We start from the raw sequence: 24359 nt of genomic DNA, 5'->3' as shown, positions 1-24359 counted from the left end.
GATTTTACTTGGTTTTCTTTTTGCAAATGAGTGCAAGTTGAAATGTATTTTAAGACTCAACTGACACAATAATTAATCGTCTGAGGAATCACAGATGTAAATATTTTTTATGCTGTACTAATACTACATTATTAGATTCCTTTCTTTTTTTTAAGTGCTCCCTGTATTTTCAGAAATGAGATTATAGCAGAGCAGCCGTTTCCTTGTGAATAGTGAAATCGAGAAGTATTCTCTTTCACCCTGTGTTACACCAATTTGACAAACTACTTTCCTGATATTATGTGTGGCTTTACAAGGAAACTGATAAAACATTCCAAACATTGTCTATTTATCAGTACTTTAAAAGACAGCTGATTAATGTTATTTGCATATGAGCAACAGAATATGTAAACATTGCCTGGGGAGTCATACAAATGAATACATTCAGCTGGATTTACAATAGCAACATTTCTCCGAGGCTGAGTGTAGATCAACCTGGAAATGGTATCACCAAACTTGGCCACTTGCAGTGTGTTAATATTTAATTGTCCTTTCTATTGCTTTTTCCTGTAAAAGTCCCTTCCAAATCCACTATGTACAGATTAATGCTTCTTCTGCAGTCAGCTGTAGTGGTTCGTTTGTTGTCCAGCCTGATTGAATGGGCAGCTCAGAGAAGTGGAATAGCAAGGAAGGGGCCACATGTTTTGTATGTTTCGGGGCTGGGTTAAATAATGAGTTTTTGGAATGGCTTAATAAATAATTTTTAATACTCCTTTAGTATCTTTCTTCTTAAGAGCCCATGTTCTTTGTTCATATGAACTCATTAAGCTCGTGACCCACTAGGAACAGAAATAATATATTTGTTTTCACGTAGGGTATCTGAGGTACAACCTAAGTACATTTTTTCTTTATTTCATATTTTTCTGTAGGGTTTGTTTTTGCATATGGGAAATAAAATAGAATCCAGCTCATCTGTTTCTTTATGGAGTTTCCTGTGTTGTAGCCACAAAAGCATCCTTCCTCTGTACATAGACCATCTGCAATTAGGAAAAGAAAACTCAAAATATTCATTATTTCAACATTTGAATCACTTGCAAATGCTAGGAGTTTAATGTGGGTTTATTTTGCAGAAATAAACTCAAGTCAACATTAGATGTTGTGTGAGGGATACCTTTGCTGGTAACTCTTCTGGCAGAGTCGTTGAGTAGAATGAGAGGAGATGCATGAAGGAATGACTGAGAAATTAGAGTGGACCTTAAGGTGGATATTCCTGGTTGGTTACTGTAGGTCAGGTACCAGGCTTTGCTCTAAGTCTTTGCTCTTGGCATTCGTTGGATGAGCATAGAACTATTCAAGTACAAATTATGTCTGTATTAACTGCATAGTGTGGACTTCTACTCCATGTCAGCATTGTTGTTTGAGCTTACTTGTCTGTACTGGGCTTTATTCAACATACAGGAACAAAGCAGTGCTCCAGAAGAAGCATTTGGTATGGCTTCTGAAGCGAGCAGAAGCAGAACATAGTACAAACCCTTCCTGGTCTTTGTAAATATAGCTTGGGTTATTCATGAAGAGTGCAGCACATGATGCACTATCTAGGGGATAGATGTTCAGCTGTTCATCGTAATTAGCCTCACCCTAACCTTTTTCATCAAAATCAAATGAATTGTGTTCTGTATTGTTGCAGCCTAAAGTAAAGGGGATGTGAGAAAGTAGCCTGTCTTTTGAAAGCTTTGCAAAGCTGTTCTCAACATCAGGCCATTTCCAACTGCAGCCAGCAAAAAGTGGTACAAGAATTATGTGACTCATTGAGAGCTGACATTTAACAGTTGTTATCATTAGATTCTAGGGCTTATGTTGTATCCAGTCTGATACAACAGTCCAGTTTTCCCATTGCTGCAAGTGTATCTGAACCCTACTTGGGTGAAGTCCAAATCTGGGTGCCTGCAAAAGGGGCAGTGCTGTTTTGCCCCTTGTCCTCTGTGCCTATCCATATTTCATTACTTCTCTTTCACTGAATTTAGCAGTTGTGTAGTTGGAGGGTTGGACAAACCCAACCTTCTGATTTTATGGAAGAATAGTCTCCTTACTGGAGCGTGGGGTGGTTGGTAACTTAGTTTTGTCAGGCTGCTGAGTTTGTCTAACTTGGCTGTGGCTGCATTATTGGGGAAACTGGAAGAGTGCATGCCCAGGACTGGAGGGATCAGCAAAGTGGGAGAGAGGGATGTCTCTCTCTAAAAGGCAATTTATAGATCTTCACTGCCACTCCTTGAACTTGGCAGCAACGTCTGTCCCTTCTGTGCATGGGGCCCATCCCCATAAGGAAATGTTAATGTTAAATATTATTCCAAAAGTGGAAATGATCTCATTCTTTCTATGGCTTATTTGGTTTTTTCTCTTATTTATTTACTCTTATTACTATTTATGGGAAATAGCTGGTTGCATCCAACTTGTCAAGCAATTCAGATCACTGCCTGAAAGACTTCTTTATTTGCCACTCCACCAGTCTCCATCCTTACATGCTGCTTGCACTAAACTGCTATTTCTGTTCAAATTTCCTGCAAGTAACTCCACTTGTCTAGTCTCTATTTGACAGATAAAGAAATGGAAGCACAATGGCACTTTGTCACTTTACAAGGCAATAAGAGACTAACACCTTGGAAAGGAATGGTGAGAACTGTTCTGAGGGAACACAAGTGTTGCTTTTCCTTCTTCCTTCCTTCCTGTAAAGCCCATACCTTTGTAGATGACCTGTGTTCAATGAAGAGTCCTTCTTACTGATGAGTCTTGCTCCTTTTCTCAGTCGAGAGCATACTTAGCCCTCAGGACATGCTGCAAGGCTGTTCTATTCTGAAGGCTTTCTTGATGGGAAAGGTTTGCTCCTAGAGAAGTTGTCATCATCTTCTCTCATTCTTCCCATAACTGATTTAATCTTGAAAGCATATGAAACTGAGTTCTTTTAAGATTTTTATTTTTAAAAAATCTGGAAATTCACTCATTCTTGCATGTTTAACTGGCACATAGCAGCTACATACAGCCTTAGTATCTTAGAGAAACTTAAGCAGATATCCTCTGTTGCTTTTCCCTCTCACTTCCCCTTGCAGCTGGGTATAGCTGGAGCTTTTTCCCACACCCTGCTTTTGCCTCTCTTATGCTTTAAGTAGGAAAACAGATAATAGAATCAAATCTCTGAGATTAATTTAAAGGAAAACACCACCCATTCTGAGTGATTTTTCTCAGGCCAAGATGGGAGAATGACCTTCAACAGGGAACTAATGCTCATCACAGACTTCATTGTCGTTCACTTCGGTGCAAATCTTTTATTTCCTTTTTCTTTTTTTTTTGCCTTTGTCTTATCTTCCTAGAAGGGTGGATATGTGATCATGTAGTGTTGTAGCATAGCCATAACAAAACACTCCTCTGGTTACTCTTCAGCCTTAGAGGAAATCAGCAGTTGGGACACTAAGCAGTAGGCTGCAGAAAGATTTCCTGAAGGCAAAGCTCTGTAGGTCTGCCACTGTAAGAGCTGGTTTTCTCCATACCTGAATCTCAGAAGGGTAAGTCCCAGTTACCCACCTGTAGTGTATTTTTGTTCTGAAAGTGATCTATAGGCTGGTAGTGATATATATATTCTCAAACAGGTATAAATGCTGAAATGCAAAACCAGTTCTGTTGACTGTTCTCCCCTAAAACAGTCTGCTAATAAGGCAGAATATAATGCTTTCTCTTTTCAGTTGTCCTTGTTATCACTCTAGAGTTCAGATGTTGCCATTAGTGTTTCTTCATGAAATATTATTTCTTTCTCCACCTTTGATACTGATGGCCAGAGCTCCTGATGGTTTGATGGTAAAACTGTGGGCACAGCTCCATCCCCACCATTCCAAATCTACTTCCCAGCTTCAGGCAGTAGGAAGGTGGCACCATGTATCCTCTCTTGTGTCAAGTGACTGCACACATATTTTTGTGTATCCTGGGCCTCATCAAGGTAGTCTGCTTTATGTGCCAACAGCTGTTATCTTCTCCAAAAATCACAAAGAAATGAACTGTCGTAGTGGGATTTGAATGGACAAGTATCTGTTCTCCAGTACTGCATATACTAACAAGACGTACTACCTGCATTTGTGGATTTTTAAGGCCAGAGGGATCTGTTGTGCTCATTAACCCTGACTAGAGGCGTTGCATAGGCTATAGCCAGTCATTGATGTTCTGCATCTCACTTAGCGGTCAGCTTCTTTGTTGGCACAGACTTATCATGTGTAATTACTATACTTAATTTGATTGATGTGACCTAAAAAGAGCCTAGTAAGAGTCAGGGATTTGAACATTTATCAGTAAAAATAAAAATCCTTAATGTTCTCTTCTCCAGCATTCTCCAATGCAAAAGTGCTTCCTGGCTCCCAAAACTGAATCCTCCCTCTGCTCCTGCTTCCCTAGGCTCCTTAGAAAATAGAAAGGCTTTACAGCATGCCTAAAATTAAAGAGCAGAGCTTCTTTGATCAAAGCTGAAAATGTGTTATGATTTCAGGGAAACTTTATGCAGTTCCAGGGTAGAAGCTCTTTCTTGTATTCTTTACTTTGTCCTAAGTTGTGTCTCTTGGCCATGGAAGAGCCAAATGTAGAAAAATGCACTGTGGCCAAATTTTACTTTTGGATGTCTGTACTTGTTTTGGAGTGGGCCATATCTTTCATTAGACCTCAGTATAATTTTATCCAGAAAACCAGTAGCTGGAGAGGAAGAAGATTTTTTGGTCATTGATCTTGCTCTGTTCATAATTATTTCATGATCCAAAACACTGCAGCAAAATAGTTAGCATGGGCATTTTTTTTCTTTGCCAGTTATTTTAGCAGGTCTTGGAACAAGGCTTTCTTGAATATGCCTCGATGCAAGTACCTGCTAAAAGCTGAGAAAATGCTTAAGTGCACAGGAATGCAATTACTTCAGTAGATAGAAGAGCTTCCTGTTTTTAGACACAGCTAAGAGGACTAAGATTTGCAGCACTGTGAAGCTTGGGGAGAGCCAGGAGAAAGCAAAGATACAAGTGAGCTAAAGCAAGCTATGAACCACCATTGTTAGCTTTCCAGCAAGCTACTGATTTCTTTTGTTTCCAAGAAATTAAAATGCATCTATTCAGATAACATGGGACACCTTGGAAGAGAGGGATGGCCACATGGCACTGCAAGTCTAGTTCCCTTACTGTGTTTTGTGTTTCACTTAGTCATGCAGGATGTTGTCCTGAGCTGACCTCCCATCTGGAGCACTATGGAAACAGCAACATGTGGATACACTAGCACCTATATTCACTTTCTGTTCCTAGCTTTAGCTCTCTGTCCTTGCTGGTGGAGCCAAAGTACACCCTCTGTTTTCTCTCCTCAAATGAGGCTTAAGGGGGGGGAGGGAGGGGGGGGTCCTATCTTGCAGCTGCACATGCATGCACAGTAAAAGCAATTTGAGTGGGTATTGTTAAAACCCAAATGGTTAAATTGTCTTTAAAAACCCTCCATAAGGAAAATAACATAAGTTATTTGAAAGGACTGAGCTCATGAAGATTTTGGTATGTCATTGCAAGTAATTCAATGCTGAGTGAGTGTTCTAAGTACAGGATGTCTCAAAATGTACCGTTAACTTTGGGACAGAGCTATTGATAGTAGAGCATAAAGAATGTAATTGTATTGCCAAAGGCTGAGGCAAGTGGAGCTGAGATGGAAGTGACCTTTTTTAGTGGATTTGTGTTTCTAAACTTCAGGTGACCAGTTTCCCATTGTTAGTGAAAGCAAAGGTTATGATGCTTGGTCCAAAAGTTTTTTTGTAACTTGATGTGGACAAAAGATTAACTCTATTAAAGAAAACAGTGCATATATTTTAGCTAGGTGTTAGGTATATATAGTTTATATATATACACCCATATACATATATATTTTTGTACATACATACGTCTTTTATCTTTTCTTGTCAGGGAAATGAATTTGTGTTTGGCACTGTGCACTCTGCTCATTGAAAGTAGCAGAGAACTGAATCAGGGCCACTGTTCATGGGAGGCTTCTGCTGCTCAGCTTCGTTGAATAGCAGGAAATCCTGGAGTGCAGCACAAATCCAATATTCAGGGTTTATTCCATATTAGGAAATATTTCCTTATCATTACTGTGGGTGTGTCAGAATGATTTGTGAGGTTCATTTCTGTGCGCCAAATTAGAAGGTGAGGCCCTGTCACCTGCTTCTCGCTTGTGGACAAACTCCATGGGAAGGAATGAACAGGCTCTGCCTGGGGAAGTGTGGCCCTTTTCAGTCAATGCAAGTAAAGGCAGCTTCACCAAAACTGTTTTAGAAGAAATCGTTTCAGCTTGGTGCAGTTCCTCAATCTGGGTTACACAGCTTCTTGTGCTGGCACAAAGCATCAAGCGGCAGCAGGAGAGAAACAGATGGTTGGATGGAAAGTGGGACAGGTTCTTTCAGAAACAGCACTGGCTAGTGCCAAGTTACAGTGTGCATGCAACTGTGGCTTTTGCTGGGGGAAGGGACATGGGTGGTTTCAGAGGGGATTTTTGCCCACTGCCCCTCCTTGACACTTTGAGGTATTTATAGACTTAGGAGTCTACCCCAAGGTGGAAAGTAACTTCCTTCATTTTGAAAGCACCTTATACTTGGGTGCATTGGGTGAAAAGCTCTTGTGGAGTTTAGGTGGCATCTTGGAGCCAGCCACTGACACCCCAAATTGTTCTCTGGGCCTCACTGTTCCCCAGGTTTCCCTGGTGTCATTAGTGCTAGAAGTGCAGCAGCCACTGAGGCAGCAGGACCCCCATGTAGCATCTTGATCCCGAGTCCTGAATGTTTTGTCAGGGTTTTCTCACGGTCATGGGGATCAGACGCTGGGAACATCCACCACTTTTGGATTACGAGCTGGGGCTGGGCGAGTCATGGAGTGCTCTCTGCTTTTAGCTGTGACTGTAAGGGGCAACTCACCCAGATGCTCTGTGGTGAAAGCAAGAATGACTTAAAATGGCTAAAACATTTGAACATCTTTTGCTTTTAAATAGCAAAGCCTGTTCCAACAGGGCTAATTTTACTCAGGTTTAGTGCTGCTTTAAATAGAACAAATATAATTCATGCTGTAACTTTAAAGTAGCAAAACTTACTAGAACATAACGCGCATTGGGGAATGAGTAACAAACTAAAGGAAATGAAGTATATAAATGAGGTAAATGAAAGCTGAAGTGTCAGTGCCATTTTGTTGCAGTCTCGTTACTTCATTTTCTCTTCTCAGACTGCTGTAAAAAGTGGAGGATCTCAGAAAGATCTTGTCTTAGCAATTAACATTGAAAAGAAGAAAAACCTGCATATGAAGTAATCATCTGATTTGTTTTATTTGGCATAAAATGTTGCTTCTTTCAGGTAACAAAATATGGGCTTGTGAATGGTGATACTACTGAAAACATGAATTATGTAGGATCATAATATTTATTTTTCTTTTTGAAACATACCTCAGAGCAGTGCTTGGCAAACATGCTGATCTGATAACTAGGAACTTCAGTAACAGCAGTAGCACAGCTAGCATCATCCAGATGCCAGGATAGGACTATTAGGTAAAAACCTATTGAGCTGAAAGGTTTTTTTATTGACATACATGAACTGTGGCAATGTTCTATTCTGAACATGAAAAGCTGTGTTTAGTAATAACACAAGTATTAAGATCAAGCTCCAAGGGTTGAAAAATGCTGGCACATAATTGAGTAGCTTGGAGTAGTGGGGTTTTGTTGTTTGCCTGCTGTTCGGAGGCTTCAGGATCCTGTAGTGTTTTGTTTGTCTCTGGAGCTTTCTCAAAAGCTTTGGAAGTGTATTTAAAGTGGGTTATAGACAAAGAAGGCAGGGAACCTCTCCAGGAGAAGGTTTGGTATAAACAATTGGACAGTGAAAATATGCACAGCACAATTGCCAAACTTGTGCTAGCAGAAAGTAATATTCCCTCCAGCTGATTCCACATTATGACCACTTTCTCCTTCTGTTTCATCACTGGAACTATCAGCTGTTGTACAACATTTTTATCTTTGCTTTCTGTTTGTATGTCAGCTCATACCACGTACAGTCGCATGTTTCAGAAGTTGCTCGGGGTGCCTGTGCGGCTGCTGCTCCAGCTGCTGCTCCTCCCCTTACTCTTGCTGGTATGTCACACCACCTCATCCGGCTGAGCCTTTGGTTGCTTTTTTCATTTATCTGTCCCTGCCCACTGCCTTTTGGTGTGAATCATGCTGTTATTTGTGTTCAGTAGGTTGATTTTTTTCCCTCGTATATATAGATCTCCTGTCTCTGTATGAGAATCTGAACAATTTGGAGAGAGCAGGACTGGCGCTCTTATTTGAAGCTTTGCTGTGTCCATGCTGTTTTCCTAGACAGGACTTCATTTTTCAGATACAGTCCTTGCCAGCGGTGGTTTTTAGTGCCTGTTTAGTGAGTTGTTTTGCTGCCTTGTCTGTAAGGAGCCAAGCAGTGTTACTAAGTCCACTCTAGCTTCTCACCCAGAAGAGCTCCAGCACAGCGCACAGTGGTGATAACTGGCGTTTCTGAAGGTACTTGCTTTATTGAGCTGTATTTGTTTACTTTGGAACAGGTCTGGCACTGAAACCCTCTCCTTTCTTTTTACCTTCTAATGCTTGAAAAATACCATTTGTATACTTCATTTCGGGAGTAAGTTGAATGCCAAAATGTGTCATGCCGAGAAAACGGAAACTTTGAAAGGCAGAATATGTTTCAGTATCTGCCTTACCCAGAGGCTTTCATTCAAGAGCCAATCCCTTGGAATGCAAATTGAATATAAACTTTGCAGTTTTACTGTTTTTGCTGCTTTCCTGATTGCTGGGCTCTAGGGATGTGCTTGGGTGCCTAAATTATTATCAGCCTTTCTGTGATGTAGCTGTTTTGGGAGGAAGGATTGGTGTTCCCTGTCCTGGTGATGTTTATAGCTTTACATTTTAAATCCAAGTCAGAGACTCAGCAGCATGATAATGTCATCCTGTCATGCGGTAAAAAACAATGCTTTTCTCTCCAAGAGAATTGTATTGGTGTTTGCTGCATAACTTAAATATGCACTAAGTAATGAGTCCAGAGTAAATTTGTTGGGGCTGCTGTATAATTATGCTATATACATACTTTGAAAAATAAGAATATTTCCACTGTGTGACTTAAGTCCAGATTAAGTTGATAGTATAGATCAGCTTTATTTGATAGTAAGAATAAGCTATATGATATAACACAGTTGTGCGGGAGACTTACCTGTAAAGAGACTGGCATCTTCAGACCTGTTATTGCCAAGTGAAGCCCAGTTGCAATACCCACCACTGTCTAACTAGCACAGAGTTATTTTTGCAGGCAATCTTTGTGAGAGAAAGCAAGAATTGATCAAATAGGTTACTGTAGTATCCTAAGAAATGTGAAACCCTCTAATAAGGAAGATAGCTGGAAAGACAGTTTCAGTTTTCACTACTTGTAGCATACTTGCACGTATTTATATTCTCACTGAAGTGAGTAATCATTAAAAATGTAAATGTGAAAGGTTGGAATAATACGCTAGAAGGATCTGAAATACGAATTTACCTGCTTTGGGGGGTGATGTTGGGTTTTAGTGAGGGGTTTTCAGAGGTGGAAATTTTCAGGAAAATCAATTGACAGTTTAACTTAGAGATGCTGGGAGTGCAAACTGAAGTTGTAGTAAACTGGAGGCCACTGCTTGGCCTTTCTCTGATTCCCAATCAGGGAAGATCTGGGAATCCAAAAATCTACGTATGCTTTGACCAGGCAGTATTGTTGTACCAGAAGGGAGAGGTCCCTTCCAACTGAAATACTCTATTCTGTAGTAAGTCAGGAGAGTCTTCCTTACACAAGACTCTTGAAAACTCCAGTGTGTTAGCATTGGGCCTGCTGTCCCCTTTCTGTGCCTGTCCCATGCTCTCCCTCATCCTTTGGGAACATCCTTCAGCTCCTTCCCACTCTGCTGCTGTTCCATCTACCTTTGGGGGCAAGATTTTACCCAGCTGCTGCGCATCTGTAGCTTTTCATCTGCCTGCCCTCGGTGCTTGCTGCTGAGCCAAGCAGGCATCAGGAGAAGGGCTCCCTCCCGCTCTGAGGTTAGCCATCCATCCAGGAGGCAAAGCCTCTGTTTCTGGGCCAAGCAGCACATACGGCCTCTGTGCTTCTGGCATCTCTGAGATACTGTCCTGTGGCTGTGCACTGCTCAGTGTCTCCTGTCCATTAGTTGGGTTAGATCTTTCTCTCTCTCTCTCTTACAGCCAGTGTTCTTTTTTTTTTCCAAAGTAATATATCCTTTGGAAAGAAACGCCTTTGGTTGTCATCGGCCAGAGGAGTTTTGGCCAAATGTGGTTGGCTGGTTTAATATGACCTTATTCATGATCCAGAGAGCCTAATGCAAGGCTGGTGATGCAGCAGGAGTAGAATGGTTCCATTATGCAAATGGAATGAATTTGGGTGAATTAATAGATTTTTGAGGGCATTTCCAAGAACTATGGGTGGCACCTTTTCAAAACATTCCTGTTAATGGGATGAGGTCAGTAATAGTGTGCTGTCAATAAAAGGCCCCATTTTGAAGCTTCTTCCTTCCCACCCTCATCCCTTCCAGCGTCATATGTTTATAAAGGCCATGCTTAAGGACTTTACTTTGTTATCCCAACTGAATATTTCAGTTTTGTAACTGGAGACATCAATTGCAAACTGAGCAAATGTACAGTAGATTCTGCCTGAAAACTTGTGCTGTGGTACAACATGGTCTGAAGGCAGGGCTGGTGGGGTGTGCACAGGATATATGGGGTGCTTTAAGGTCCCTTCCAACCCAAACCATTCTATGATTCTATGCTGGAAGCAAGTGCTTCTGGTAATGCATCCCTCCTACTTTAGTGGAGGGGATAATGGTGGGTTTATGCTGTAGTATGACAGTGAAGTCAATACAAGTCTCTTCTCTGGTAAATAGCTTTCTCTGAGTTTGCTAGTTTATGGATTGGCTTCTTGTCTGTGTTTTCCTACTGTAGAACTACAGTGAGGGTCAGCCCTGCTATTTATAGCGTGGTGTGCTAGTGCCAGAATTGTTATCTCCTTTTTACAGGCTTAATAAAATCAAGTAACTTAGATTTGCTATTTGGTAATGTCTGCATTTGTGAGTATAGGAGCATCAGGAAAACAAATTAACAGGAAATAGAATTGCAGGGTTATTTTATCCTACCAGGAATACAAGATGTGCAAAGGATAAATATCCTGTTGCTTGCCAGTGCTAGAAGTGTCCTCATTATACCTTAAGTAAAGGTTAATCCATTTCAAGCCTGGGTTAATGCTGCTCTATCCTGACATTCAAAAATTACCATAAGATGGGGTTTCACTCTATTAGGTCATTTCTTGCAATAACTTAATCACAGATGCCAGTGTGAGGTCAGCAGTTCTGTTTGATTTGGTGTGTCAATATGCTATAGATTTTTCTACTCAGATACCTGGTTTGTATTTCTTTTCCCACCTGTCAATGGAGAAAGAGAGTATAATATTGTACAGCAGACTCAGGAGGGAGAGCAGTGAGAAGTTCTTCAGCTTTTGGAGAGGTGTCCAATCTGCAGTACACGTGTGAAGAGTAGAACCCCTTAATTTTTAGTAAAGACTATTAAGAGTTGACAGCTTTCATCTTTCTTTAGTAGAAAATTGAAGGGAATAAAAGTGATTAAAACACAGAAATATTGACATCATCCTGAAGCAGCTGTAGTGCTATTAAAACCTCTTTGTATGTGTATAGACAGATAAATTTTTATTCTTGGAACTCCAACTCTTGCACACTCCAAAATACACAGCTAAAATAATATCTACATAATACTATAAAACTCCTTTATTTGGGAGACAGCAGCTGCATTTCTGGCAACAAATATCCTATTGTTGCACCAATGAAATTAAAAATCCATGAGAGAAAATCCCGTCCTCACAGAGGGGAGCAGTCAAATCCACAACAAAAAAGCAGGCAGAGTTAAGTAATTTCCCCATCCTGATGTGGACATGCAAGTTTTCTTCCATATGAAACTTTTACTCAGTTCACCTTAAAAGGTATTAAGATCTGCTTGAAGATCGTAAGGCTAATTTAGGGTTTGTCTTCCTTAAAATCCCCTGGTGAAATGGGATTACGTAAATAGTCAAAAGGGAAGTGTATGTACTTGTGGAATTTTCCAAAACCAGCCCCAAACAACCTGATCAAACGAGCATGGGGCTGAGGTCCTGCTATTTGTGGCTCTCCTTCGTGAGGCACTTTCAAAGTGCCTCAACACACTTCCAGGTAGGGCATGAGGCTCAGGACAAATTGTGCTGCTTTTTACATCTCCCCTGGCTTCCCTGGACCAGCTGCAAGGGACTCAGGACTGCCCCAAGATGCCTTTTTCCAGCGTTAAAAACATTGTTCTAGTATATCCAAGTTCTTTGGGTTTGAGATGAAAGCTGTTGAAGAGAACAGCCCTTCTGTCCTCTTTCTTCCCAGTTTTTAAGTGCTCAGTGACAACATGCCCTGACCTTCAAGTACGTCACTTATATGGGTAACATATTTACAGCTGCATAAGATGATTTCACCCTAAATTTTGTGAATCCAAACACAGGCAGCTCTGTAAATGAACAGCTGCTTCAGAAAATGCTTGTTTCATTGGCAGCATGGCACAGAGGTGGCTGGAAATTAAACGGAAAGACTGGTTGCCTAATGGCTTTGCGGTAAGGAAGGGTTTTCTATTCTTGGTGGTTGGTTGTTGCTTTAAAAAAAACAGCCAAAAATAAAACCAAACCCCAGCAGCAGCAGTTTCCCATTTAAAATACAGCAGCTCCATTATTTCATTTCCATGCAATGATTTCTAGAAGCCCTCTCCAACTTTTGCCATGTCATTTTGTTGAGTGTCTTTAAGATTCAAAGATAGTTGATTATTTTCTTCTGTCCTTGAAATAGGTTCTTCTCTGGATGGGATTAGGGATTTTCTCCATTTACTTTTACATTTTATCCTGTCCTTTTGTAGCACCTAGAATTTCTGGAGTCTGAAATTGTCCTAGAGTTGTGCTGTATCCAGCTGTGGGAGGTGCCTGGTCCTCCTCTGGTTTACTCCTTTTCCTTTCCACTCTGCCACCTCTTCTCTTGCCCAAGCTGGGCTCACGTCTGCTGGAGGTACATTTTCCTCATTCACAAACAAGGCCCATAGCCTGCATAATTCTTTGCTATGATTCACGCTTTGTTTTGCCAATGTGCTGGTTTGGGGTTTTTTTAGAGAGTGGGTAATAGGCCCTCCTGCTATCTTGGAATAATTTTATAATACAAGAGGGTTTTTTAATGGAGTTTCTTCTATCTAAAGAACAGTGCCTTCCATGTGAATTCTGTAGTGTCTAAGAATTTGGCGATGGAGAATGGGAAAGAGAAATAAATATATATGTGTATATATAATTTTCGTATTATTTTTTCCAAGTGAGTAATGATATGACATGCTCTGTTTCAGTACATGTTACCATGGCGATGACTGCAGGGACTACAACATCGTTTCCCATGAGTAACCACACCCGGGAGAGGGTGACGGTGGCCAAACTTACACTGGAGAACTTCTACAGCAACCTAATTATACAGCACGAAGAGAGAGAAACCAGGTACTGGTTTCATCTTTTCTTGGTTGGGTTTTGCGGTGTTTCTTTAAGGGCACTTTGATTACCTGTTCTTGCAAGTTGTTTTTCTTTTCTCCAATTGGTAGCAAGGAGCTTATCCCTGAAGGGCACAGGCTACATTGCAGCTGCTGGCTGTGCTAGTAGACCTGTGAACATCCCCTGCTACTGTAACAGTCACTGAGTGACAGAGGACCTCCTCTTTAGACAGTTCATACAATCTACCTCCTCATCAGGTTATTACTACTTTGTGGAAACTGCTCTGTGCAGAGTCTTATTTTGCAGCACACGCAAGGTTTCTGCCTCAGCATGTGAGGTTGGTGATCTCCAATTCCTAAAACTCTACAGAGGCAGATGCTGCAGAGCTGCTGATGGGTGGTAACTTGGGTTGGTGGTGTTTATTCATGCTCTGCAGCATGGGGCTCGTGCCAAGACTCTCAAACCCTGCAGAAGGAAGTGTTACAGGAGGTGGGGAAAATGACTGATAGGAGTGATAGGGTAAGGAAAGGAGGCAGGGAGCTGGGGGTGGCCTGGAGTGGAAATAAGGGGCATAGGGTTGGTGATAGAGGGTTTGAGAGGCTCTTGGGTAGGCAGGAAGAATTCTGGGGATAATGCAGTTCCCACCTCTAAATTGTTCTTGGGTGGTGCTAACTGGTACTCTGTGGGAGTATGTGTTGGTCATCTCCACTTTAATTTTTCTCTTCTGTGCCCAATCCTGCCTCTGATGTGGTGAAGTGCTACTTGAATTAAGTGTCAACACACCAGTATTTGATGATAATTAATGTTGTATTTCAAATTGTCATCAGCATGTGAAATTATCATTCCCCTGGTAATATGTTTTTAATTGAGGGATTTTCAGCTGAGCAGCAGGGTTTTTCTCTTCATCATATTTAGTCATTATCCCACGTAATTGAGTTGCTTCTAGTTAGGAGAATAGAGTGTCCGCTGAGGGCCTTTAATTTAGGGGATCCTGCTGTACTTCCCAAAGTGCAGAAAGACACCAGTAGCTTGGCAACGAGCCTTCAGACTCTTTGCTGCTGCATGTGGCAATGAACTTTCTGAAACCTGCACCCCGACAGTCATAAAGAAGTGTGTCATGGGTAGAAAAAGAGGGGTCCAGTTGACATGTGAGGGTAGTGGGACACTGGCACAGGTTGCCCAGAGAAGCTGTGGCTACCCCATCCCTGTCATGTTCAAGGACAGGTTGGATGAGGCTTTGAGCAACCTGATTTAGTGGAAGGTGTACCTGCCCATGGCAGGGGATTGGAACTGAAGGATCTTTAATGTCACTTCTAACCCAAACCATCCTATGATTATGTATGACCACAAGCTGACCCCCTGACATCTGTAGGGTAACCCTCAGGCTTCACTTGCCACTAAGATCCTCCAGCCTGGCATGGCACCAGCTGGATGAGCCCCAGGACCAGTAAGCCTTGGCCGAGACAGGACACTGGGAGATGATGATGAATCTGAGGGGGGTAGAGGTAGTTGGCACAAGAGCAAGGGGAGCGGGACCACGTGTGTTACCAGAGAGAGGTCAGCAAGGCTGGGGTGGGGGGCAGCGGTGAAAGCTGGAGCTGACTGAGGTGTTGGAGGTAGAGCTGAGATAGAAACAGTGGAGAAAAAAGAAGTGTTTATTCTGATTGGTTATCCGAATTGATAAAACAAGCTTTGCTTCAACAAGGTTATATGAAGAAATGCAAATCAGTAGAGCGATTGTATGTTTGGACCTTTAATGCCTGATTGTGCAAATATCTAAGTACTTGCTTGAATTTGCTTATGCATTTTTAACAGCTTTGATCACAAATGAATAAATGGGAGGAGAGGCCAGTAAGTCTTCAAATTTCCATTTGAGGCAAATTCTTTGGTATCTGGAATATGTGAAGTGAAGGAGTTGTCTTGCTGTAGTGTTCCATTTGTTTTTCATTAATATTTAAAAAAGCAATCTCTGTTTTTCCCCTTCTCAGGCAAAAGAAGCTAGAAGTGGCTATGGAAGAGGAAGGCCTCGCAGATGAGGAGGTAAATACTACTTGAGTAAGCTTTGAAGAGACCACTTTGCTTTTGTTTCCCTACTTCGAATTGGCATTTGAGAAGCTGACAGAAACTTTAGCTAGCATGGCAGTATGTTTTATTCTGTAAATGAATGTTGCCCCTATAAATAATTGTTTATTAGGGAAGCTGTGAATATACTTCAATAAAGTACACAAGCCCATGGGACCTGATGAAATCCATCCGTGGGTCCTGAAGGAGCTGGTGAATGAAGTTGCAAAGCCACTGGCCATCATATTTGAAAACTCATGGCAGTCAGGTGAAGATCCTGATGACTGGAAAAAGGGAAATATAACCACCATTTTCAAGAAGGGGAAAATGGATGACCCAGGGAATTACAGACCAGTCAGTCTCACCTCTGTGCCTGGCAAAGTCTGGGAGCAGATTCTCCTGGAAGGCATGCTAGGGCACATGAAAAACAACAAGGTGCTTGGAGAAAGCCAGCATGGCTTTACTAAGGGGAAATCCTGCCGGACCAATTTGGTGGCCTTCTATGATGGGGCTATGGAACTGATGGACAGGGGTAGAGCAGTTGATGTCATCTACCTGGACTTGTGCAAAGCATTTGACACTGTCTCACATGACATCCTTGTCTCTAAATTAGAGAGACACCAATTTGATAGGTGGACCACTCAGTGGATAAAGAACTGGTTGGATGGCCGCATGCAAAGAGTTGTGGTCAACGGTTCAATGTCCAGCTGGAGACCAGTAACGAGTGGTGTCCCTCAGGGATCAGTGTTGGGACCGGTCTTGTTCAACATCTTTGTCGCTGACATGGACAATGGGATTGAGTGCACCCTCAGCAAGTTTGCCGATGACACCAAGCTGTGTGGTTTGGTTGATACACTGGAGGGATGGAATGCCATCCAGAGGGACCTTGACACGCTTGTGACGTGGGCTGATGCCAACCTCATGAAGTTTAACCATGCCAAGTGCAAGGTCCTACACCTGGGTGGGAGCAATCCCAGGCACAGCTACAGGTTGGGCAGAGAAGAGATTCAGAGCAGCCCTGAGGAGAAGGACTTGGGGGTGTTGGTTGATGAGAAAATGAACATGAGTTGGCTGCAGTGTGTGCTTGCAACCCAGAAAGCCAACTGTATTCTGGGCTGCATCAAAAGGAGCGTGACCAGCACGTCAAAGGAGGTGATCCTGCCCCTCTGGAGCACCTCTCGTATGACGACCGGCTGAGAAAGTTGGGGCTGTTCAGCCTGGAGAAGAGAAGGCTGCATGGAGACCTCATAGCAGACTTTCAGTATCTGAAGGGGGCCTGTAAGGATGCTGGGTAGGGACTATTCATTAGGGACTATAGTGATAGGACAAGGGGTAATGGGTTAAAACTTGAACAGGGGAAGTTTAGATTGGATATAAGGAAGAAATTCTTTACTGTGAGGGTGGTGAGGTACTGGAATGGGTTGTCAGGGAGGTTGTGAATGCTCCATCCCTGGCAGTGTTCAGGGCCAGATTGGATGAAGCCTTGCATGGCATGTTTTAGTGTGAGGTGTCCCTGCCCATGTCAGGGGGGGTGGAACTAGATGATCATAAGGTCCTTTCCAACCCTAACTATTTTATGATTCTATAATACTTATAATAGCTATGGCTTTGTATGCCACCCTTGGTCCTTATGAGGCACAGCAAGTATATAGCATGCTTTTCAAAAATTAAACTTGTTTGCCATTCTATTTGGGAAGAAAAAACGGTGAGGCGCTTAGAAGTGGATGGAATGCAAAATGCTGAACCATTTTTTCTTCATTTAAACAGTAAATTGGGTAAACCCTTGCTCCATTTAGATACAGATAAGGAGGGATCTGTGGTCGGTTGGCATCTCTCAGAACTTTGGTCAGTCAATTGCTTTTCTGGGGTCCATCAGACCATGGGTGTCAGTAGTGCCCTCAGGGCTTGTCAGGGAAATAAGTAGGAACAGTGCCTCGGTTATTTCTGAGGTGTGGCTGCCCTAACTTCTGGGAAGAGGGAAAGGCGACCGTGAGTGTGTATTGCCATCTTGTGGTTTTAAATGGTCCTGTCACCGTAATACAAAATGCAGCAGGTAGGTACCTGATCGATGGATCTCGTTAAAGGTCTGAGATTCTCCCCGCTTCTTTGGGAGCATTGGTCGCTGTTTTGTCTCCTCTCAGGCTGAATCTCATTAACATTTTTATAGAACAAAATATATGGCAGGATTGGACAGGTTTTTCTTTCAAATTCAAGTGATTGCCTGCCATAAATCAAATGGATTTTGCTACAGATAGTTGGATCTCTACTGCCTGTCAGGCTTCTTACTGCCTGCTTTTTTTGCACCACTTCTTTTCAGTGTGGTGGAAGTTTCAGCTTTTATTGATCCTTCAGATGCCCAAAACCAAGAGTCCTTGTCTCAGGTAGTGATTTTTGCCTTTGGACTGATGCGCTTTGTATGAACCAGTATGATTTTTTTCTTCGTTATTTTTAATTACCATTTATTTACATCTGAGTATTAAAAATAATAAAATTACCTCCCCAGGAAAGTGAACATGTGCATCTGTATTGAACCCTCTGCTTGTGGGTCATATTCATAGAAATTAGAATCATAGAATAGTTAGGGTTGGAAAGGACCTTAAGATCATCTAGTTCCCAACCCTCCTGCCATGGGCAGGGACACCTCACACTAAACCAATCACCCAAGGCTCTGTCCAACCTGACCTTGAACATTGCCAGGGATGGAGCATTCACAACCTCCCTGGGCAACCCATTCCAGTGCCTCACCACCCTTACAGTAAAGAATTTCTTCCTTATATCCAATCTAAACTTCCCCTGTTTAAGTTTTAACCCATTACCCCTTGTCCTATCACTACAGTTCCTAATGAAGAATACATCCCCAGCATCTTTATAGGCCCCCTTCAGATACTGGAAGGCTGCTATGAGGTCTCCACGCAGCCTTCTCTTCTCCAGGCTGAACAGCCCCAACTTTCTCAGCCTGTCTTCATACGAGAGGTGCTCCAGTCCCCGATCATCCTCGTGGTCCTCCTCTGCACTTGTTCCAACAGTTCCATGTTCTTTTTATGTTGAGGACACCAGAACTGCACACAATACTCCAAGTGAGGTCTCACAAGAGCGGAGTAGATTCAAAAAGGCTTCTCCTTTTTGCATTTCTCTCTATTCCATTAGAATTACAGAGAAATATTTCACAGGAAAGTCTGTATCTGGATTTTCTACTGTTAAATGATTTATAAACTTGTATTTGTGTGTCCCCTTAGAAAAAACTGCGCAGGTCACAACACGCTCGCAAGGAAACAGAGTTTCTGCGACTGAAGAGGACCAGACTTGGCTTGGATGACTTTGAGTCTTTGAAAGTTATAGGAAGAGGAGCATTTGGGGAGGTTTGTGGCATTCTTGCTTGAACGTGGTATAACTATATCGAACATTAAAATGAAACATTTTAATTACAGAATAAAAAGTTCCACTTGGGGAGTTTTATTGCAGAAGAACAGTTATTTGAATAATTGTGGAAATGTGATAAGTAATGAATTACTTGTATTTCTCAAAGCCCTTGGAAAGGCCCTGGGAGGTTTCCCACAACTTCCCGAACTGATGTGGTCCCCTGTATTGATGGATTTGCTGTTGCATAGGTCCTCTTGGTAAACATTCTTCCTGCCCTCTGTAACATCACATTTATATCTGCTCCTGAATTTTAGTATGCACACTCTCACAGCTACCTGGAATTTGTGGTGCCTGTTAAGTTTTCCTTAAACAATAGCTACTTCAAACTGTCTCTTCATCAGTAGTATATGTGGTGGAGAAATGTTTCTTTTTCCCATGTGTTTTTAAATGCTTACCAAAAGAACTTTTCCATGCCCAGCAACTTTGAGCCTTCCAGTAGATTCTGTTCTGGGGTCTAGGTTCTGAGGTGTAAAAGATTGGATTGTATTTCTCATTATAGGTGCGCCTCGTTCAGAAGAAGGATACAGGTCATATTTATGCAATGAAGATACTAAGAAAAGCAGATATGCTGGAGAAAGAGCAGGTTTGTGTTGGATAAGTTCCCTTGAGTTAAAACTCATGCTTTCCAGATCTTTGTGCAGATCCTATTTGGTCATATTTTCACTTTGAAAGCCCCAGTAATGGTACAACAGCCCAAAGCATCTATGGAGCTACTAGCGCAGTACAAAAGAATAAACAGAAGTTAGGAAATAAGGTCATGTAACAACATTTTAAAATACATTTTATTTACAATCTGTTTTGAATAGAAACAAAGTTGGGTTGGGTTTTGGTTTTGCTTTTCCTCCCTTTATCAGCACAGACCTTATAGTGTGTCATATGTAAAACTGCAGTTCAAGGAAAATGCTTCTTGAAAAGTAATATTGTGCCAAAGTGTAAACTGAGAGTATTTGACATTTTCTTTTGATGGTTAGATACCAACAGATATCTCACTGTTCAATGGCTTTGTTTTCATTTTTAGCTGGGTCTTGTGTTGCTTTGCTTTGTTTTTGTTAGTTTGGTTTGGTTTTTGCTTTTACTTTTTAGTTAACAATACACTGCAAATTCCTGGTAGGACACGGCAAGTACTTCAGCACCACAAAGCAAGGAAATCAAGTGCAAGGAAATCAAGTGCAGGAAATCAAGCAAAAGGGCAGATAAGAGAGGTCTCTTCCTTATTAAACCTAAGTGCAAACCTTACCCATCATTGCTCTCGTATTACATTTCTCAGCAGTGGTACTTCATTTTTTTTTTCCTGGCACAGATGTTTTGTCTCCTCAAGCCCATGCCCTGATCGTAGGGAACTAGAGGAGCAGCATGTTCTGCACAGCAGCCAAGATGCGTGTGGCCCTCTGGTAAAAGCCCTGTCCTGGTTTTGTAACCTGGTGTGACAAGGAGGCTGAGCTCTCGCTCTCCATTTCAGTTGTGATGGAAATCTTCCCAGGAGAGTGTTTCTCTGCTATAATTTTCATTGCCTGGTTTGTTCAGTGGAAAGCAACACGGGACACAAATGCAAGAAGATTAAGATTTTTTTTGTTATCGTTATCTTTTTTCAAGTCTGATGGCATTGGGAGATATCCTGGCTGGTTTTTAAGCAAGGTTTTAATATTGTATTTTATAGCCACATTGAGGAGTGGAGGGTGGAAAGAAGATGAGAATAGAGCTAGATAAAGTTGGAGTGCCTACTACAGAGAGAGAACCCAGTGCTCTTTGAAACCCTGTGGAAAGAACACGTACATATGAAGGTGCTCCTGGCCAGTAGACTTGGGGAAGAGATGCAGAAGACAGCCCTTGAAGCTGGAATAGTAGTACATATTTTCTCTACAGAAGGTGTTTTCTGGTGTATGAATAATGAAAATCTTAGAGCTGTTAAGAAGTATTTTCCCATGCGTGTCTTTCATTTTCCTGAAGTATGAGGGTACATTCTAGTGAAACACACCATCCTCCTCCAATCTCTATTATTAGTTCCCAGTGAATTCATGGAGTAACAGCTCTCTGTGTTTGGGGTTTTTTTCCCCCAAGGCTTCAGCTGGGGTTGCAGTAGCCTGAGTAACGTCATGTATTCTGAACCTCGCTTGCCCATCAGCAGCATTGGTGGCCGTATCAATTCTGGACCAGCTTCATGCACCTCACTTGGAGGAATGCCTCCATCTTTTCTTCACTTTCCCCCTGCTTACACAGCCCAAGACCTTTAGCATTTTTGCACTGCTTCAGCACTGGCCACTGAGCTCATTGCTACCTGCTGTCATCTGTGGGCTGAAACTCATCCCAGCCCTTTTCCCACTTGGCCAAGGCATATGCCATGCAGTTTAAATAAGGTTTGCTATGCAAAAGGAGCATGTGATAGGAGCAGTCCCTGTGTATCATCTGGAAGGGGTACACGCACCATCATCAACGTGTACAATGGTAATTTGGGAACTAGACAGTAGTTCACTGTAAGTCAGGCATTTCTTTCTTCACAGAAATGGGTTTTGCAGGAAATAATTAGACACTGTCGCTCTTCCTAGAGGAGAATTCCCAATTGTCTTGCCATGTTTAAACTGGGATATAAGCATAGAAGTTGCTATTAGCAATTTGTTTCTTTGTATATGTGTATGAGAAATCTGGTAACTTGTGACAGTAATCATAATGCATTTACCATTTACCTCTTGGTTCTTGAATTCTTTAAGACCAGCTCTGGCCTTTTCTAATAACTGTCAGTATTTGCATATGGAATTTTTGTCTAAGCTTGCATCAGGGACACTACATGTACCTTATAGAGCTCTGAGGGTCAGCTTTGTGACTTCTATTTAATGTTTCTGTTTCTTTTTAGGTATAGTAAAAAATGGGAATTTCACTTTTCCATCACCTTTGTCAGTTCTTTCCAAGCAAACAAAACCAGCTTAACAAGCTATGTTTTGTGTTTCTAAGATTGCTTCTGCAAAGTTGAGTGAACAGGGTTTTTTTGACATTGAGTTGACTTCTGTGGGTTCATGGTGGGTATTTTGGGAGGACTTTGTAGGATCTAGTATGAAACTATGAAGAGAGCATGAAAAATAGTTTCTTTCCTAAAGATCATGGCAATATATTGTAAGACTAGGCAATAATGTGGTGTTTCTCTTTGAAATATTTCAATTGTCCTTTAATAATATATTTTTTTCTTTTAAATTTTAGGTGGCCCATATCCGAGCAGAAAGAGATATTTTGGTTGAAGCAGACGGAGCCTGGGTAGTGAAAATGTTTTACAGCTTTCAGGATAAAAGAAATCTTTACCTGATCATGGAGTTCTTGCCTGGAGGTAAGCTGCATGTTGGGGCATTAGGTGACTACCAGTACTTTTTCCTTAGCTCTTGTTGTCAGCTTTGTAAAATGTTAGAAACAACCATGCTGTAAAATTTGCGGTGATAAAAATTTTAATGCTGTTTTAAATCAAGTCCCAGTAATGTGACCATGCCTGATTTTTAGGGGAAGGAGGAAAGTTACAAAGCGGTGTTAAAGTAGACTTGGATTAAATAATTGTTCTAATCCAATGTTCTGCTTTTTACTGCTGAAGCTAGTAACAGTAAAAACAACAATAAAACCTCTTATTTAAACAGTTTGTTTGTACAAAATATGCATTATGTGTTAAAATTCACATCCTGGGCTATTCGTATTTAGGATTTTCAACAGGTTTACACTCAGTTTACTGAAAAAGTATGTTGGGTTTGTAGGTCCTCACAGTAATAGCTTTATAATTAGTAGCTAGGCGGCCAGTTGCAAGGTTAAATTTGGATTCTACTGGGGTTTCGTGTGGAATTAGTCTTGTGATTAAAATGTTCTGATTTCTAAGCTGTATTTTCATCTCTTTGATTAGGTGACATGATGACCTTACTAATGAAGAAAGACACCTTATCAGAAGAAGAGACACAGTTTTACATTTCTGAAACTGTGTTGGCCATAGATGCTATTCACCAGCTGGGATTCATCCACAGAGATATTAAACCAGATAACCTCCTGCTGGATGCTAAGGCATGTAATGTGCATATAAACTGCCTATGCTTTAAACAGATAATGCTATTTATAGCTGTGCTAATCAGTGGGAACCAGTAGTGCCACACCAGTGACTTAAACTAACTGGAGTAAAGGCAGAAAGTGGTCTCTGTCTTTTCCTTGTAGAACACCAATGTACTTGAAGTAAAGCCACCCTTGGCCTTAATTGAAAAACTTTATACCCCTTGGAAAGCAAGACTTTTAGGTCAGAAGATGCCCAGATGCTCATATTCTTAGGGACATGGTTTAGCAGTGGACTTTGCAGTGCTAGGTTAACAGTTGGAATAGATATTAAAGATCTTTTCCAGCCTAAACAAATCTATGATTTTATAGTCATACACATTAAAAACTGATAACCTTGGTTACTTCAAGATGAATGAAAGCATGAAACATTCAGACAATGTTAGATAACCAGTTCAATTCCTACAGTTACCTTACTTGTTTTATTACCTACTTGCCAGGGGAGGCGAGTCTGTCTGTTAGACTAACTCTAGCAAGCCATTAAATGCATCTACTAAGCATCATATACAAGTCTGTAGACTATCTAGCACTGAAGTCTGGAAACCTGATTAAAGCCAGGTTACCATCAAAGCAAAACAAAGGAATTTTGTCCTGGAGGCTTTTGCAGTCTCAGTGGTACCCAGCTCGAAACAAAACCGGACAAACTAGCTTCCCTCAGCTCTTGCAGCATTGTAGTTACAACTGTTCCCAGGGGGCAGTAACCTGTTTGAGAGGAAACACACTCTCAAATACACCAAGATTCAGTCATTATTTGCCTAGTTGTCCTGAGTTAGGTAGTCCTGTGCAAGTCCATCATGGCCTGAGAAGGCATGTGCAGTTATTAAAACTTTCTTTTTTAAGCACTACCTTTCTAAAATATGCTTTTATCTTCTCTGATCTATCTATCTATATATATATATATTTCTTTTTTTTTTAGGGTCATGTAAAACTATCTGATTTTGGACTATGCACAGGTTTAAAAAAAGCTCACAGAACAGAGTTCTACAGGAACCTTACACACAACCCACCAAGTGACTTCTGTAAGTAGACAGTGCCCTAGTTAAACATTTAAATAGTTCTGAGCTGCAGCTATGCCACATTCTAACTTCTGTCTACTGGGATAAGCAAGATTGGTCAGGCTGATTGCATTTAATTGGAAAACTGGATATGTAAGCTCCCTCGGACAGGGAAGCATTTCACAGGAAAAATCATCATTTCTGCAGTGTTG

At 41.5% G+C, this 24359-nt stretch overlaps 1 protein-coding gene across 3 annotated transcripts in view; it reads left to right on the top strand.

Annotated features, from left to right (window-relative positions):
• The window catches only part of STK38L (serine/threonine kinase 38 like), a 52881-nt gene that overhangs the window by 15334 nt on the left and 13188 nt on the right, over positions 1 to 24359 (top strand). For all 3 annotated transcript variants that reach the window (XM_031048139.2, XM_031048140.2, XM_031048138.2), the window contains exons 2-8: positions 13471 to 13615; positions 15595 to 15646; positions 18904 to 19026; positions 19587 to 19670; positions 22277 to 22400; positions 22956 to 23110; positions 24069 to 24171. In XM_031048139.2, coding sequence (XP_030903999.1) covers positions 13482 to 13615; positions 15595 to 15646; positions 18904 to 19026; positions 19587 to 19670; positions 22277 to 22400; positions 22956 to 23110; positions 24069 to 24171 — 775 coding nt within the window. In that variant the 5' untranslated portion in view covers positions 13471 to 13481. The remainder of the gene's footprint in view (positions 1 to 13470; positions 13616 to 15594; positions 15647 to 18903; positions 19027 to 19586; positions 19671 to 22276; positions 22401 to 22955; positions 23111 to 24068; positions 24172 to 24359) is intronic.

The sequence above is a fragment of the Melopsittacus undulatus genome, chromosome 5 (assembly GCF_012275295.1).
Source record: "Melopsittacus undulatus isolate bMelUnd1 chromosome 5, bMelUnd1.mat.Z, whole genome shotgun sequence".
NCBI classification, from domain to species: Eukaryota; Metazoa; Chordata; class Aves; order Psittaciformes; family Psittaculidae; genus Melopsittacus; species Melopsittacus undulatus.
This window is presented reverse-complemented; position numbering and strand designations above follow the sequence as displayed.